The 13058-nt window shown below is 48.5% G+C and overlaps 1 protein-coding gene across 1 annotated transcript; it reads right to left on the bottom strand.

Annotated features, from left to right (window-relative positions):
* Positions 1 to 6613: 6613 nt before the first annotated feature.
* AADACL3 (arylacetamide deacetylase like 3) lies at positions 6614 to 12397 on the bottom strand. The gene is made up of 4 exons (XM_004482500.4): positions 12103 to 12397; positions 10217 to 10433; positions 9089 to 9152; positions 6614 to 7437 (listed from the first exon to the last, which is right to left on the bottom strand). Exons 1-4 carry the CDS (start codon positions 12268 to 12270, stop codon positions 6663 to 6665), a joined length of 1224 nt encoding a protein of 407 aa, XP_004482557.2. The 5' UTR covers positions 12271 to 12397; the 3' UTR covers positions 6614 to 6662.
* Between the last annotated feature and the right edge of the window lie 661 nt (positions 12398 to 13058).

The following is a 13058-nucleotide window of genomic DNA, read 5'->3' on the forward strand; positions in this document are numbered from 1 at the left end:
ACAGAGAGGGTGAGTTTGCCCCAGCAGTTGAAGAGGGTGGATATTACCACCCAATGATCAGGGATAGTTTTCCCACTCCAGGGTACAGAGAGGGTGAAGCACATTCCTCTAAGATTAGGGAGGTTGAGCTTGATGCCCCATAGATCTGAGAGGGGTGGGCCTATCCCCTATGGGTTAGGGAATGCCACGTGGTCAACTCGTTGATCTGAGAGGGTTGAGTCTGTATGCTAAAGGTTAAGGAGGAATTTGCCTTCACCTCGCTGTACTGTGGGGGTTAAGTCTCTAACCCAAAGATTGGGTAAGGTGTGGCAATCACCCCAATGCTCTTTCGAGGGTGAGGTCTGGAGCTTGGTTGACACCCAGATGCTTGACAAGGGTGGAACAAAGAAAATGACTGTTGGGCAAGCCTGTAGAAAGGGTGGGTTCCCATAAGACCGCAAGGAGAAGAAATCATCATCTTAAGAATTTGAAATTGAATGGAGGATGCACGGCAGGTTTACTGAACTGTAGAGGATGCATGACTCATGTTTCCCTCCCAATTTCTCCTTATTGTAATGAAAATGCTTATCCTTTTTCTATCCATTTGTGTATTGGAAGCATGTAAATTGTTCTTGTAATTTCCATGGTCTACATCCTGGCGGGGCTTTGCCCCAAGACAAACTGTATTTCTTTAAATTGATTGTGATATGATTTACTACTTGCATTGTTACTGACTTAAGATTTTTTTTTTTAAAGATCGTAGTGCATTTTTGTAATTCAGAGGGTAGAATGTAGAATTCAGAGGGTATGAATTCCAAAACTAGATATTGGATTATGTTTGTAAACTAGGCTGTCCCTGGGCATGGATAAATTATGATCAGGGATTTGCTTGGGCCACATCACAAGGGGGTTGAGTCACAGATAAAAGACAAGCAAAGGACAGAGTTGGAGTTGTGGTGTTGGAGTTCTGCTCTTCAAGTTTTTGAGCCGGAGACTAGGAAGGGAACACACAGGAGAAGAACACAGAGGAACAGAGACAGCTCCTTAGACACGATAGAAGCCCCGGGGAGTGAGACAGAGCTGTCTTCCTCATAGTCTACAGCCTTGTGAAGAAAACGGAGGAGGTGATTCTGGAGAGAAATGAACCCTGGGAAGAGAAGAACCCAGGAAGCCTGAACCCTGGCAGATGTCGGCAGCCATCTTGCTCCAACACGTGCCAAAAGGCTTTGGTGAGGGGAGTAAATTCACTTCATGGCCTGGTAACTAAGCTTCTACCTCAAATAAATACCCTTTATAAAAGCCAACAGATTCCTGGTATTTTGTACCACCACCGCTTTGGCTGACTAATACAGTAGCTGAAGTTGGTGCCCAAGGATCTCTTCTTCCCCCATTTTTGGGGAAGTGGAGCTTCCAATTCCAGCTGTGGAGTAGCTCCTGAGGCAGCTTGTGCCTCCAGTGGAGGAAGGGCACCGGCCTCTAGGGCTTGGAGTGCTCTGCTTACGAATCTTCTGTGCAGGTGGACAGTCTCCTCCTTCCATTCCTTCAATGATATTGCAAGATGCTCTTTTTTTTTAAAAGATTTATTTATTTATTTAATTCCCCCCGCCTCCCCCGGTTGTCTGTTCTCTGTGTCTATTTGCTGCGTCTTGTTTCTTTGTCCGCTTCTGTTGTAGTCAGCGGCACGGGAAGTGTGGGCGGCGCCATTCCTGGGCAGGCTGTACTCTCCTTGGCCCTGGGCGGCTCTCCCTACGGGCTAACTCCTTGAGCATGGGGCTCCCCTGTGCGGGGGACAACCCTGCGTGGCAGGGCACTCCTTGCGCGCATCAGCACTGCTCATGGGCCAGCTCTACACGGATCAAGGAGGCCCGGGGTTTGAACCGCGGACCTCCCATGTGGTAGACAGATGCCCTAACCACTGGGCCAAGTCCGATTCCCACAAAATGCTCTTCTGGTCTACTGCAGCCCCCAAACAGGTGCTAGAGATAGCTCTGGGTGTTTACTAACTGCCCTGTAGCAGGAGCTGAGTCTAGGAGCACCTTATTCCGCTGCCATCTTGCTGGTTTTTCCTTCAACTCTTTTTAAATCACAGACATGTCATGGCAACTCTGTCCTACTCTCCCAATTGTCAAGCCAATAAATTTTCTCTTTGCTTTTGGGAATTGGTACAATCCAATTACTTCCCTCTCAGCTGAGATCTACTGTAAAAAGCGAATGGGACAGGCACTTTTATAGTACTCACCAACATTTAAAATGTAACCAGCCAGTGCTTTTCCTTCTTGAATCTATCACAGAGACTCCTAAAGCAGCAAGGGGCATTTGCTGAAATTGTCACTTCAGACTTGCTTGTCACAGTGAAAAGCTGGAAATGGACCAAATGTGTCCATCCATTAGGAAATGGCTAAAAATTTTAATATATCCATACCACGGAAAGCTTTACAACAGCTAGAAGGTAAGATAAATATATTTTTACTTGATCAGATTTCCAAAATTAAATGGAAAAACTCTGATCGTATATTGACATGTACAGAATAATATCTTTTAGGTAACAATTTATGGCAAAGGCAACTCATAAAACAATACTGTTAATTTTTATGGGTAAATATTTGTGACTGTAAATACATAGAGGATTGAAAGACCACACACAAAATGGTACCTCTAGGTGAAAGGAAATAGAGTTGAGGGGAGAGTGGTCAAAAGGGACTTTAGGGAAGCAGATTTGGCTCAACTGATAGAGCATCTGTCTACCATACAGAAGGTCCAGGGTTCAAACCTGGACCTGTGTGGTGAGGTGGCCCACGCACAGTGCTGATGTGTGCAAGGAGTGCCGTGCCACACAGGGGTGTCTCCCATGTAGGGGAGCCCCACGCATAAGGAGTGTGCCCTCCAAGGAGAGCCTCCCCATGCAGGAAAAAAAAAAAAAAGCGCAGCCTGCCCAGGAGTGGTGCCGCACACACGGAGAGCTGATGCAGCAAGATGACACAACAAAAAGAGATTCCCAATACCACTGATAGGAATGCAAGCAGACACAGAAGAACACACAGTGAATGGACACAGAATGCAGACAATGGGGGCAGGGGGACGGGAAGAGAAATAAATAGATGCATCTTTTTTTAAAAAGGGACTTTAACCTTTTCTCTAATATTTCTAATACAAGGTTTCATTTGAAAGAAGAATATATTTGTATATCACTTATATAATTTAAAATGAATTTTTAAACAGGTAGAAAGGAAATAGAAATGCTGTGTTGAGAATGTGGTAAGCTGTAATATTGTCCAAAAATATCTGTAGCCCATTCTGGGGAGGATTGTTTCCCTGTCCCATCACCGTTGGCATTGGCAGTATGACTGCTGTGGCTCATGAAAGGTGAGAAGAAATGAAGAGCCTCCTCTGAGGGAAACTTGGTGAGCCAGTGTTGGTGGTTTGCCGTGTTCTTTCCCCCTCTGCCAGGAGACCAGGGATAGTTCAGATAAGGCTGCCCTGTCAGCCTAGGTTCCAGAGTAGGCCAATGAGGGTTGTATCATGTGAGCAAGAAAAAGACCTTTGTTGTCATAGCCACTGCGACCTTGGGGCCATTGGTCATTGCAGCATAGCCCAACCTATATTAGCCCGGAATAAGAGGTGAGAGCAAGCTGTCCCTCTGGAGCAAAAAGGGCAAGGGCTGAAGGTCTGGAAGAAGACAAGGTTTGGGACCAGAAAGGCAGGAGATCCTGGTGGGGGGTGAGGAGTGTCCTGAGGACACTGAAAGGGAAAGGGAGTGAAGAGCTGCAGAGACAAACGGTGCCAGCTTTTCAACTTTTCCCTAAGACCTTGTCCTTCATGGCCTACTGACCAAAGGAAGCAACATGGACGCAATGAATAGCTTTATCAGGTGGCACCTCTCCTGTGCTCTCTGGCAGCTCTTTGCAGGGAAGTCCTAGGGACTAGCTGAGAAAACACTCCCGGAGTATCTGGGTTTAAAATTCCACGTGGGTATGCACATCCCCCAGAGCAGTTGTGAGCTGTGCATTCCTGGAGGGACCTACACTTCCTAATTCCAAAGCCATTCAGATTAGAAAGTAAACCAAAGAAGGGAAACACGGTGACTTTATCAACTTGACCCTGATCAGACAAAGGCTGGCTTGCCACCTAGCTGAAGGGGAGGAAACTCAGAGAAGGCCCTGTGGCTCAGTAGTCTCAAGGGTTAAATCCTTGATGAAGGGAAGGGGAAAAGCCACAGTTCTGGGCTAGTGGACCAGGGGACACAACAGAAAAGAGTTGCTGTCAGATCAGGTTTCACAGAACAATGCAAACTACTTAAGTGACTGGCCTTGGGTCTGCAGGAAGGAGGAGAGGAACAAGTGTTGTTAATCTCTCTGGGTCTCAGTTTCCTCATCTGCAAAATGGGCTTAAGAGCACCCACTCTGTAGGAGTCATAACAGGAAGACATGAGGTGGTAAATTAAAAGTGCCTCATACAGCACCTAGCACATAGTTGGCCCTCAGGGAACATTCATCCCTGTTCCCACCATCCCTTTTCCATTTCCTAAGCCTCAGGAGTGGGTTGCAGGAAGGGTAAGGATGAAGTGGCAAAGGAGAGGAATGAGTGGAGCATTTAGTGCTGAAATCAACATACCAGCCGTGGCATGGAGGTGGGGTTAAAGTGCTTGATATCTCTCCCTCCATCTGCCCCTGGAAATGACCCCGTGACAGAAGCACTCACACAGCCCCTTAAGGCAAACTCTGTTCCTGTCCACTGCACTCCGTCCTTTAATGGCTCACTGATACCTCCCACCCCGCAGTAGAAGACCCAGCCCCCAACTCTCCAGGCTGTCAATTCCTGTCCCTCCCCCCATGTCCAAAAGCCACCTTCCAGTCTTAGTTCAGAGGCCTGCTTCAGAAGGGACTATGCTCCTCAGATTCCAATGCTCTGCAAAAGTGAGAGTCCACCAAAGTATGTGTTTTCAGGGGTTGATTCCTGGTTCCCCAGTGAAGCCACCTGCTGAACATCTGGAAGTGGATCCAGAAGTCACTCAGTGGGATTCTTCTCTGCCCCACATTTCAGGACAAATCTTCAGCTGAAAGCAAGTTTAGGGACATTCACAGGGTTCTTTGTGCTGTAAAATTGGATCTTGAGCTCTAAAATTGGATCTTGAGCTCTAATCCTTTGGCCAGTAGAGAACAGAATATCTTTAAGGTTAGGTGGAGCCAACAGGGGAGTCTAGACCATTGCTTCCAAAGGAATTTTTATTCCCAAGAGGCAGTTGGTCAACTTGACTAATGATCGATGACATCTCTTGCTACTTCCAAGTACCTTGATTCAGGGTTAAGTTTAGCTTATTATACCCAAAGTATAGTAAGCTTTGATGTGTACCCAACATCTCCTTACCCTTCTTTGAGGGAAGTACTGCCCTCTCAATACTCAGTCCAAACACCAGATAGAGCTGACTGCACTTTCCACTCCAAGGATATCATAGGACATGGGCCTGGTTAGCCAGAGTCTTCCATGCCCTTGGTTGGACACACCACTTAGAAAGCCAACAGAGCCAGTGAGTTGTGATGAGATTTTTGCTGGGGCTATTAAGAATGAGGCATAATGGACTCAACTCTAGCAGACTGTCAAGTATGGAGCTGTACAGGGCTACCATACAGAGAGGTGAAGATGAAACCAACACAGGGAATTTAACAGAGAAAGACGGAAGGCAGCCACTGGCACTGTTCAAGTGCCTGGAGCACACCATGCCTGATTTATCCCTGGAATTCATAATTAGATAAGCCAATACATTCTTTCTTGGATTTAGATCCATTTGAGTTGGCTTTGTATCTTAAAACAGAACTACTTCTCCCTCATACATCTTCTGTTCCTTTGGGCTCTCCTGATACTCCCCTGTGAACTTGGTTGAGTTTGGTCCTACTTCAACCTACATGGGTCTTCTGACTTGGGACTCAGCTTCCCTCCTGACTCTCTCTTCTAACTCTTACATCAGTATTTTCAAGCCCTTGGATAGAATCTCGGCTCTAACCCCAGCGCTCCCCCAATTAAGCAGCTCTGGGCTGTCTTAGGCTTTCACTAAGCTGTCAGTCACCACGGAAACCTATCCATTCTGTGTTAATTCTTCCAGTCCAGGCGATCAAGATCTGACCCCAGAAGCTGGAGATCAGTAGGAAAACTGTCACCGTTCATCCAGAGGAGGAGGCTGACACCAGTTTCTCCATCACCACCACCCACCAGGCTAGAACATCAGAACTCCACCACCCTCAGTCAGACTAGAAAAACCCCATGAGATTACACCTGCTGCCCCTGTGTTATTCTTTGGTCCAGCCAACCAGGGCACTCCCACTGCACACAGGCTGGATCAGACAGAGGCAAAGCCACCCATCCGCCTAGACAGTCTGAACTCTACTGCAGGGAGGTTGCAAGTAGCCCCTACATGCTGATTCACTCTCACAATTGGCCACTGAAGATTGTCAGCTCAAAATTTCCCAACAGTGGACATGGGCAGAGTCCCACCCCAAAGCTGTCTCCTCTACTGCTGTCACTTCAGACGTCAGAAATATGCATTCTCTGAGTCTAAAACCTGCAGCAGGAAGGAGTGCAACCTCCATACCCTCCCAGGTCCCACTCAGCATCATCTAAATCAGCAACACAGAACACCAGATAATGGTGAAATCCAATTCTTGGTAGCTATAGCAGGAAGGAAGGATGGGTTACAAGCCCTTTACAAAGTTCACTATCACATTCATAATTCTTCTGGAACAGGGGAAGTACAAGTAACCCAAGTCAATGGTGTTGAGCACTCCATGAAAGCCATCTTCCATGTGGCACCAGGTCACTGGCACTTTCAGGTCCTCCAGTCTTTTCTTGTACAACAGTGAATGGTCTCGGAGAAGATCGTTCTCACAGGTCACAATGCAGGTCTCCGGGAGCCGAGATATAATGTCGTCTTCTGCAATCAGAGGTGAATTTGACACATCCAGAATGACGCTTGTTTCCAAGTAAGCATCTTCATTCAGGGATGTGGGGGCCATCAGTTGGTGGCTTCTCTTCTTAAACTTCTCTGGGATATTTTCTAAGCTGAACCACTTTCCATACTTTGCCCAGACTTTGGCTGGCAAATGGGCACCCTTCATGACGACACTTTCCCAGGAAGGGCTGATACCAAGGTAATGACACCAACAGTAAAAATAAAAATTCCGACTGAGCAGGGGGACCTTGCTGTACTCCTGATAGGAAGGGTGCTGGAATGTCAGGGCCTGGGAAGCAGCATAAATCAGAATCTGGGCACGAATCTTGGGGAGATCTGGTCTGTTCAGAAGTTTTTGACAAATTACAGTTGCTAATCCACCTCCCAAGCTGTCACCACAGATCACCACCCGGGCTGGATCCACCTTAAAAGTATCCAGGGACTTCAGGAAGTGGACTGTGGCCACAAAGCAGTCTCTTAAAGGTATTGGAAACCTATAATCAGGTCCCTGACGGTATCTAAAGAGGAAACAAGGAACACAGCTTACACTCACCTGCCAGCACAGCCCCAAAATATTTACACCCAGCATCCTTTAGCCCAAATTTCTTCCCTTTCTGAAAGCTGAGCAGGTGAGGTTAGATGAGACAGAGACATGAAGTCCTCAGTGCCTGGCACTTCAGAGGAGCTCAGTAAGTGGGAGCTGTGATTTCCACTGTCTCCATGCCCCACTGGAGGCCAGCTTTCACCACGAGAAACCTGCCGTCCAGCCCTATTGGTCAGTAGCTTAGATACTGCCAGCACTAGCCCCATCTTTCTGAATCTCTGTGATGTTTCTTCCCTGACTCATACCTGCCCACTGCTTCCCCATTTCATGATTCTTTTATAAGCAACTTCAGGCTTGTCTCACTTTTGATTCTAATCCATCCTACTGTGGCCACAGGTTTTGTGGTAAGGTCTCCACACACAGGTAACATGTAGCACTCCTCCAGACCAGCCACCTCTTCTCAGTCCAACATCACTGCAAAGGAAGGCCAGCCTGGCATTGCTAGACCTGCCGATTTGGCACAAGATTCCAGAATTCTGGATTTCATGAGAAATTTCACAATTTTTAAATACTGGCCCACAAATTTAAAAATAAATAAATACTCTGTGGATGAAAGAACCTTTTGCTAGCCTTCCCCATTCTGATGTGGCCTGATCCCACCTACCTGGGAGTGGTGTTCGGACAGTGGTGCTTTCAACTCCAAAACGGTGTCTACTTGGGTTCCATAAGGTAATGTTCTTGCAGAGATTTGCCCACCTATTCTATGGGTAAACTCTTTGTCCAGTACAACAGAAGAGTAAGGTGTACAAGTGTGAACAGAGAGGTCAAGATTCTCATTCCTATGGCAGAAATGGCTTTGGAGCAGAGACCTCTAGAAGGAGGAGCTTCCCCAGGTCTCTTTCCCTTATCCAAGACTCAGTCATGAGAAAGTCCAGTGACAAATGGCCATGGAGACATTGGCAACCACCTATATTTCTTAATGGCATGGCATTTAAAAGAAACTCCAGGAAATGCTTAATCAAGAGCCACAAACCCGCGCCATGAGGCAGAGGGCAGCAGGGTGGAGGAAGAGGCCGCACCTCCGCGCTGGCTACTCCCACTACGCAGCCAGCTCATCTTAGTGGAGGCCCAGGGAGGGGTGGCCCCGGCCTTGCATGGCTCTCAACCTGGGTGGACCTCCCTCCAGGCCGCACTTGGGAATGGGGTTGGCAGTGTTTGGGGCCTGTCCGGGTTACCCTGCTGGAATTCAGGGGAGTGAGGGGCTACGCCTTTGGAATGTGCAGGGCTATTTGGCCCAACAGAGAACTATCCCACCCAAAAGCCCTCACCTTGGGAATCTCTGCACCTGACCTGCTGAACAAAGATCACTTTCCACACAGCTCCCAGATGATTCTGTGCACAAAGTGCCCCCGTTTAAACATTCCCGGGGGTGTCCCTCCTTCTCTGCCTCCCTGCCTCTCTGACTTGCCCTCCGTACCCTGTCCAGTGGCTTCTCGCAGCCGCTTCTTCTGCCCGGTGTTCCTCCACCTCGCCGCCCACAGACACCCACTTCCTACCCTATCACTCCAGAGCAGAGCCTGGCTTCCCGGCCCCTGTAAACCCTCCCACATTTCCCCCTTACTCACCTCACGGCCAGGACCACCGAGTCGCTCTCCTTGGACAAACGACTGCATATGCCATGGTACATTTCTAGAAAACAGAAGAGTTTCCGCGTTCACTGTAAAGGCTAGTGGGCTTCTTTTGCTGGCCGTGGTCAGCTGCTCCCTTCTTCCTGACAGTCACAAGCATCCACTCCAACTCGGGCTTGCACATTTGTTTCTAGCTGTGGAGCAAAGTTCCTCAACCTTCTCATTGTTCCTCCTTAGTGAACGCTGTTTGAACAAATTTCTTAAGATGCCTCCACCCCCAATCAATTGCAAGATTTCCTTTAAAACCCCAAAGTTGCTGTTTGATGGTTTAGCTCTGGAGTCAGACAGGCAGGAGTTCAAATCCCAGCTCTTCCTTTTAGCTTGAGTTAAAGTTGTATACCAGCAGGGCCCTCAACCTCTCTGAGGCTTGATTTCCTCTTTAAATGGGGATTGTGATGGTATCTGCCTTCTAGGGCTGCTGTGAGGGTTAAATGAGATCAGTTTCACAGTTCCTAGCATGTGCTGAGCTCTTAATACTGATCATTCTCATTTTATCATGCAGACCAAACTAAGCCCACTGACCCATTAAATCCCTTGTTCTCAAAGCCTCCTGCAATGGGACCCGAGCATTCCATAGATGGGGCCGCATCATTGAGTCAAACAAAGGTTTTCTAGGTCTCCCTCTCTCTCTTGCCTTAATTTGTTGGGGGGAGAGGGGCTAGAGAATTAAGATACAATTGTCTTAATTTTGAGTTTTTCTTCTCATTGATTTTCCTCAAATAGTTGGTCCTCCTGTTTGCCTGAACCAGCATTTGTCTCAATCCCTTATACAAGACAAAATGATGTCTTTCGTTATTTTCATTTGCAAAACACTCACTTCCAACTAAATGGAGGCGACAGCTGCACAGTATGGCACTTGTACTCAGTGCCACTTGAAAACGGCTCCGTGCACACTTTTAAGGGGTTACTTGTATGTTGTATGGATTTGACCTCAACTGTCTTCGCACCTGAATTGAGCTGAGCCCCGTCAGCTCTGGCCCCTGGTCCTCAGAGCAGCTTTGAGCTGGGGGAGAGGATGGGATGCTGACAGGGGTTGCCAGCCAGGGGCGGGTGGAGGGCACTTACTCAGACTCCCCATGATGTTCCCACCGCCGTGGAAGAAGAGGATGCCAGGCCTGCGCGTGGACGAGGCTGCCCGGGGCCGGTACAGCCTCACCAGGACCGTCCCGAAGTGCAGGTCGGTGACCACGAGGTCCGGGTCCTCCCGCACTGGTGGCAGATCGTGTATGAACTGGACAAATCTGGGCATGGAGCAGATCCCCAGCTTCTCAAGAATCGTGCCCTGTTGGAGAGGGGGTTGGCAACGCTGCCAGGCTGGTTTCGGCACGTGCCGGTGTCCAGCCTGGACTCCTGCTCCCCCTCCTGCCCTCCACAGAAGGCCAAAGGGGCTTTGAAAATGGTCAGTCTCACTGGGCCACAGCTTTGCACGCAGCCTGGCAGGGACCCTTTCATGCCTGGAACAGACCCCCACAGCCTGGGCCTATGGATGGGGCTCTGGCCCCCTCCCCCTCCCCACTTTACCCATAGCCCCCCACCCCATTTTCCAGTGGCTCCTGCTCTGTCCTCAGGCCCGAACCACCCAAGCCCAGAACACTCCCATTCCTCGTTACTATTTTTTTTGAGATGTGACACTGGCTCTGTGGCCGTGTTTCTTTTGTAAGGGAGGCAATTTCTTATCTTTTAGAGAAAACGAGTAAAATATTTTTAGATTAAAAACAAAATAGGAAGCCCAATATTTCTTCATGATAAAACAGGAATGAGGGAGTTTTAGACCCAAAAGACTTGAACGCAGGAACTCGAGCAAGGTTTTGCCCACCAGTGTTCACAGCAACATTATTCACAGTAGCCATGAGATGGATGCAACCCAAGTGTCCACTAAGAGGTGACGAGATAAGCCAACTGTGGCCGATCCATACAGTGGCCTATCATTCAGCCACGAGAAGGAACAAAGTTCCGATACATGCGACAACTTGGGTGAACCTTGAAGACATCATGTTGAGTGAAATAAATCAGGCACAAAAAAAAGACAAAAATCATGTGATTGCATTCACATGAAATAGCTAGAAAAAGCAAATTCGTAGAGACAAAACAGTTAATATCTTAGCAGGGTAGGGAGAGGTGAGGTGGAAAGAGGAGTTCTTGCTTCATGGGGGTAATTTGGAGTGATGAAAAAGTTTTGGTAATGGATGGTGATGATGGTAGCACAAATTTGTACTGAATTGTATACTTGCAAGTGGTCAAAATGGGAAATTTTGTGTAATAAGTCTGTTACCACAGACCGTGAGAGTCCAGGACAGAAAAGCCACAGGACAAAACCACCGCATCTTGTGAAAAAGGACCTCAGAGATCAGAGGCCTTTGGCCCCGGGTTTTCCACAAAAGGTTTCTCGCAAGAACAGGCAATTGCAATCGCTTTTCATTGCATAAGAAATATTAAGGAAAATATTTCCTGTATTCTATTTCTGACTACTCTCTGGAAAAGTAGAGCTATTCCTATGGGCCACATCAACCCACTATATATTTACTTGTATTCCGCTCAATTACACAAACCAGGAATGCTTGGCAGGATCTAACTATATTGCATAAATAGCTTTCTGTATCTCAAAAACAACCAAAGGTTTAAAAAGTCACACTTGGTAGTTTCCCCCATCTGTGCTAATTTACTACTTGCTGTGTGTTCTTGATATTGCCGTTCTCTATTTTAAGAAAAACGCATTCCTGTCTGTTAAGTTTTTTTTTTCCCTCCTTCTGTTATTTAGGGAAGTGGATCATTCTCTGAAGTTGGAGAAGCACTGGGAGAGGTTGAGCAACCCTGACTGCTGCCCTGCAGGTTGTTCAGGTCAGAGAATGTGCTCCCAGGGTTAACTCAAGGTAGAAGCTTCTAGCGTGTGCTTTTCCCGACCTCGCCCTTAGCCCCTCCGCAGAACCTGACAAGTGAAACACAAAACTCACCCACGTCACCGCCAGCAGGCAGAGGCAGTCGAGGACCCGCAGCCTCACAGGGTGGCTGATGGCGGCAGGGATTTCGGTGGTGAGGAAGTGCTTGCAGACGACCCACAACCCGACCCCCCAGGCAAGCACGCAGGCTGCCCCCAGGGAAATCAGGACCAGCGTGGCCATGCTGCTGCTACCCTAGGGGAAGGGGAACTGGACTCCGCAGAGCCTGCTTGGAGCCTGCAGACCTTGTAGTTGGCACCCTGTCCTTGGAACCACCTCCCAGTCTCCCACAAACTTGGCCCCGCCCAGTGAGCCACGGACTCGGGGGAGGGATGTGATTCCAGGACAGGCGCCAGGTGAAGAAGAGAGAGACTCAGGTAGACTGACCCAGACAGAAAGGAGAGCTCAGAAAGTCCTGCTTCCATCCTGGAAATGGCCTTGGGAAAGCCATGGCGGACCTCGCAAACACCAGCCCCCACCTGCCCTGGGACACCCCGGCCCAGCCCTAGTTCTGCAGCCGTGCTGGCCTCGGGCTGACCTTTGCCGGCGGAGGCTGCCCCGGGTCCCACTCAGCTGTCTCCTGTGCGGCATCCTCCTGGGCTCAGCACTTGCCTTCCTGCTCACATGTCACCTTCTCAGTGAGGCTGTCCACCCCATTTAAAATTGCCCCCTACCCGCTTACTTTTTCTCTTTGGCCCTTGTTATCGGCTGCAATAAAATATGCCCCGCTTGTTTGGGTATGGTCCGTAGAATGTACGCTCTGCGAGGACAGATATGTTTGTTTCGTCCCCAGAGCTTAGATCAGGCAGGATACTCGGCAGATAGCAACCGAAGGAAGGAAGGAATCAACCTTGTTCTTGTAAAAGACAGAAAAAGGAACTTCACCTGACTTTCCAGATGCGAGCAAGGCTGATGTCGCTGCTTGCCATCTGCCCCCCACCAAAGTCCGATACTAGGAAAGAATTGGGTCT

This window comes from Dasypus novemcinctus, chromosome 9 (genome assembly GCF_030445035.2).
Source record: "Dasypus novemcinctus isolate mDasNov1 chromosome 9, mDasNov1.1.hap2, whole genome shotgun sequence".
NCBI lineage: Eukaryota > Metazoa > Chordata > Mammalia > Cingulata > Dasypodidae > Dasypus > Dasypus novemcinctus.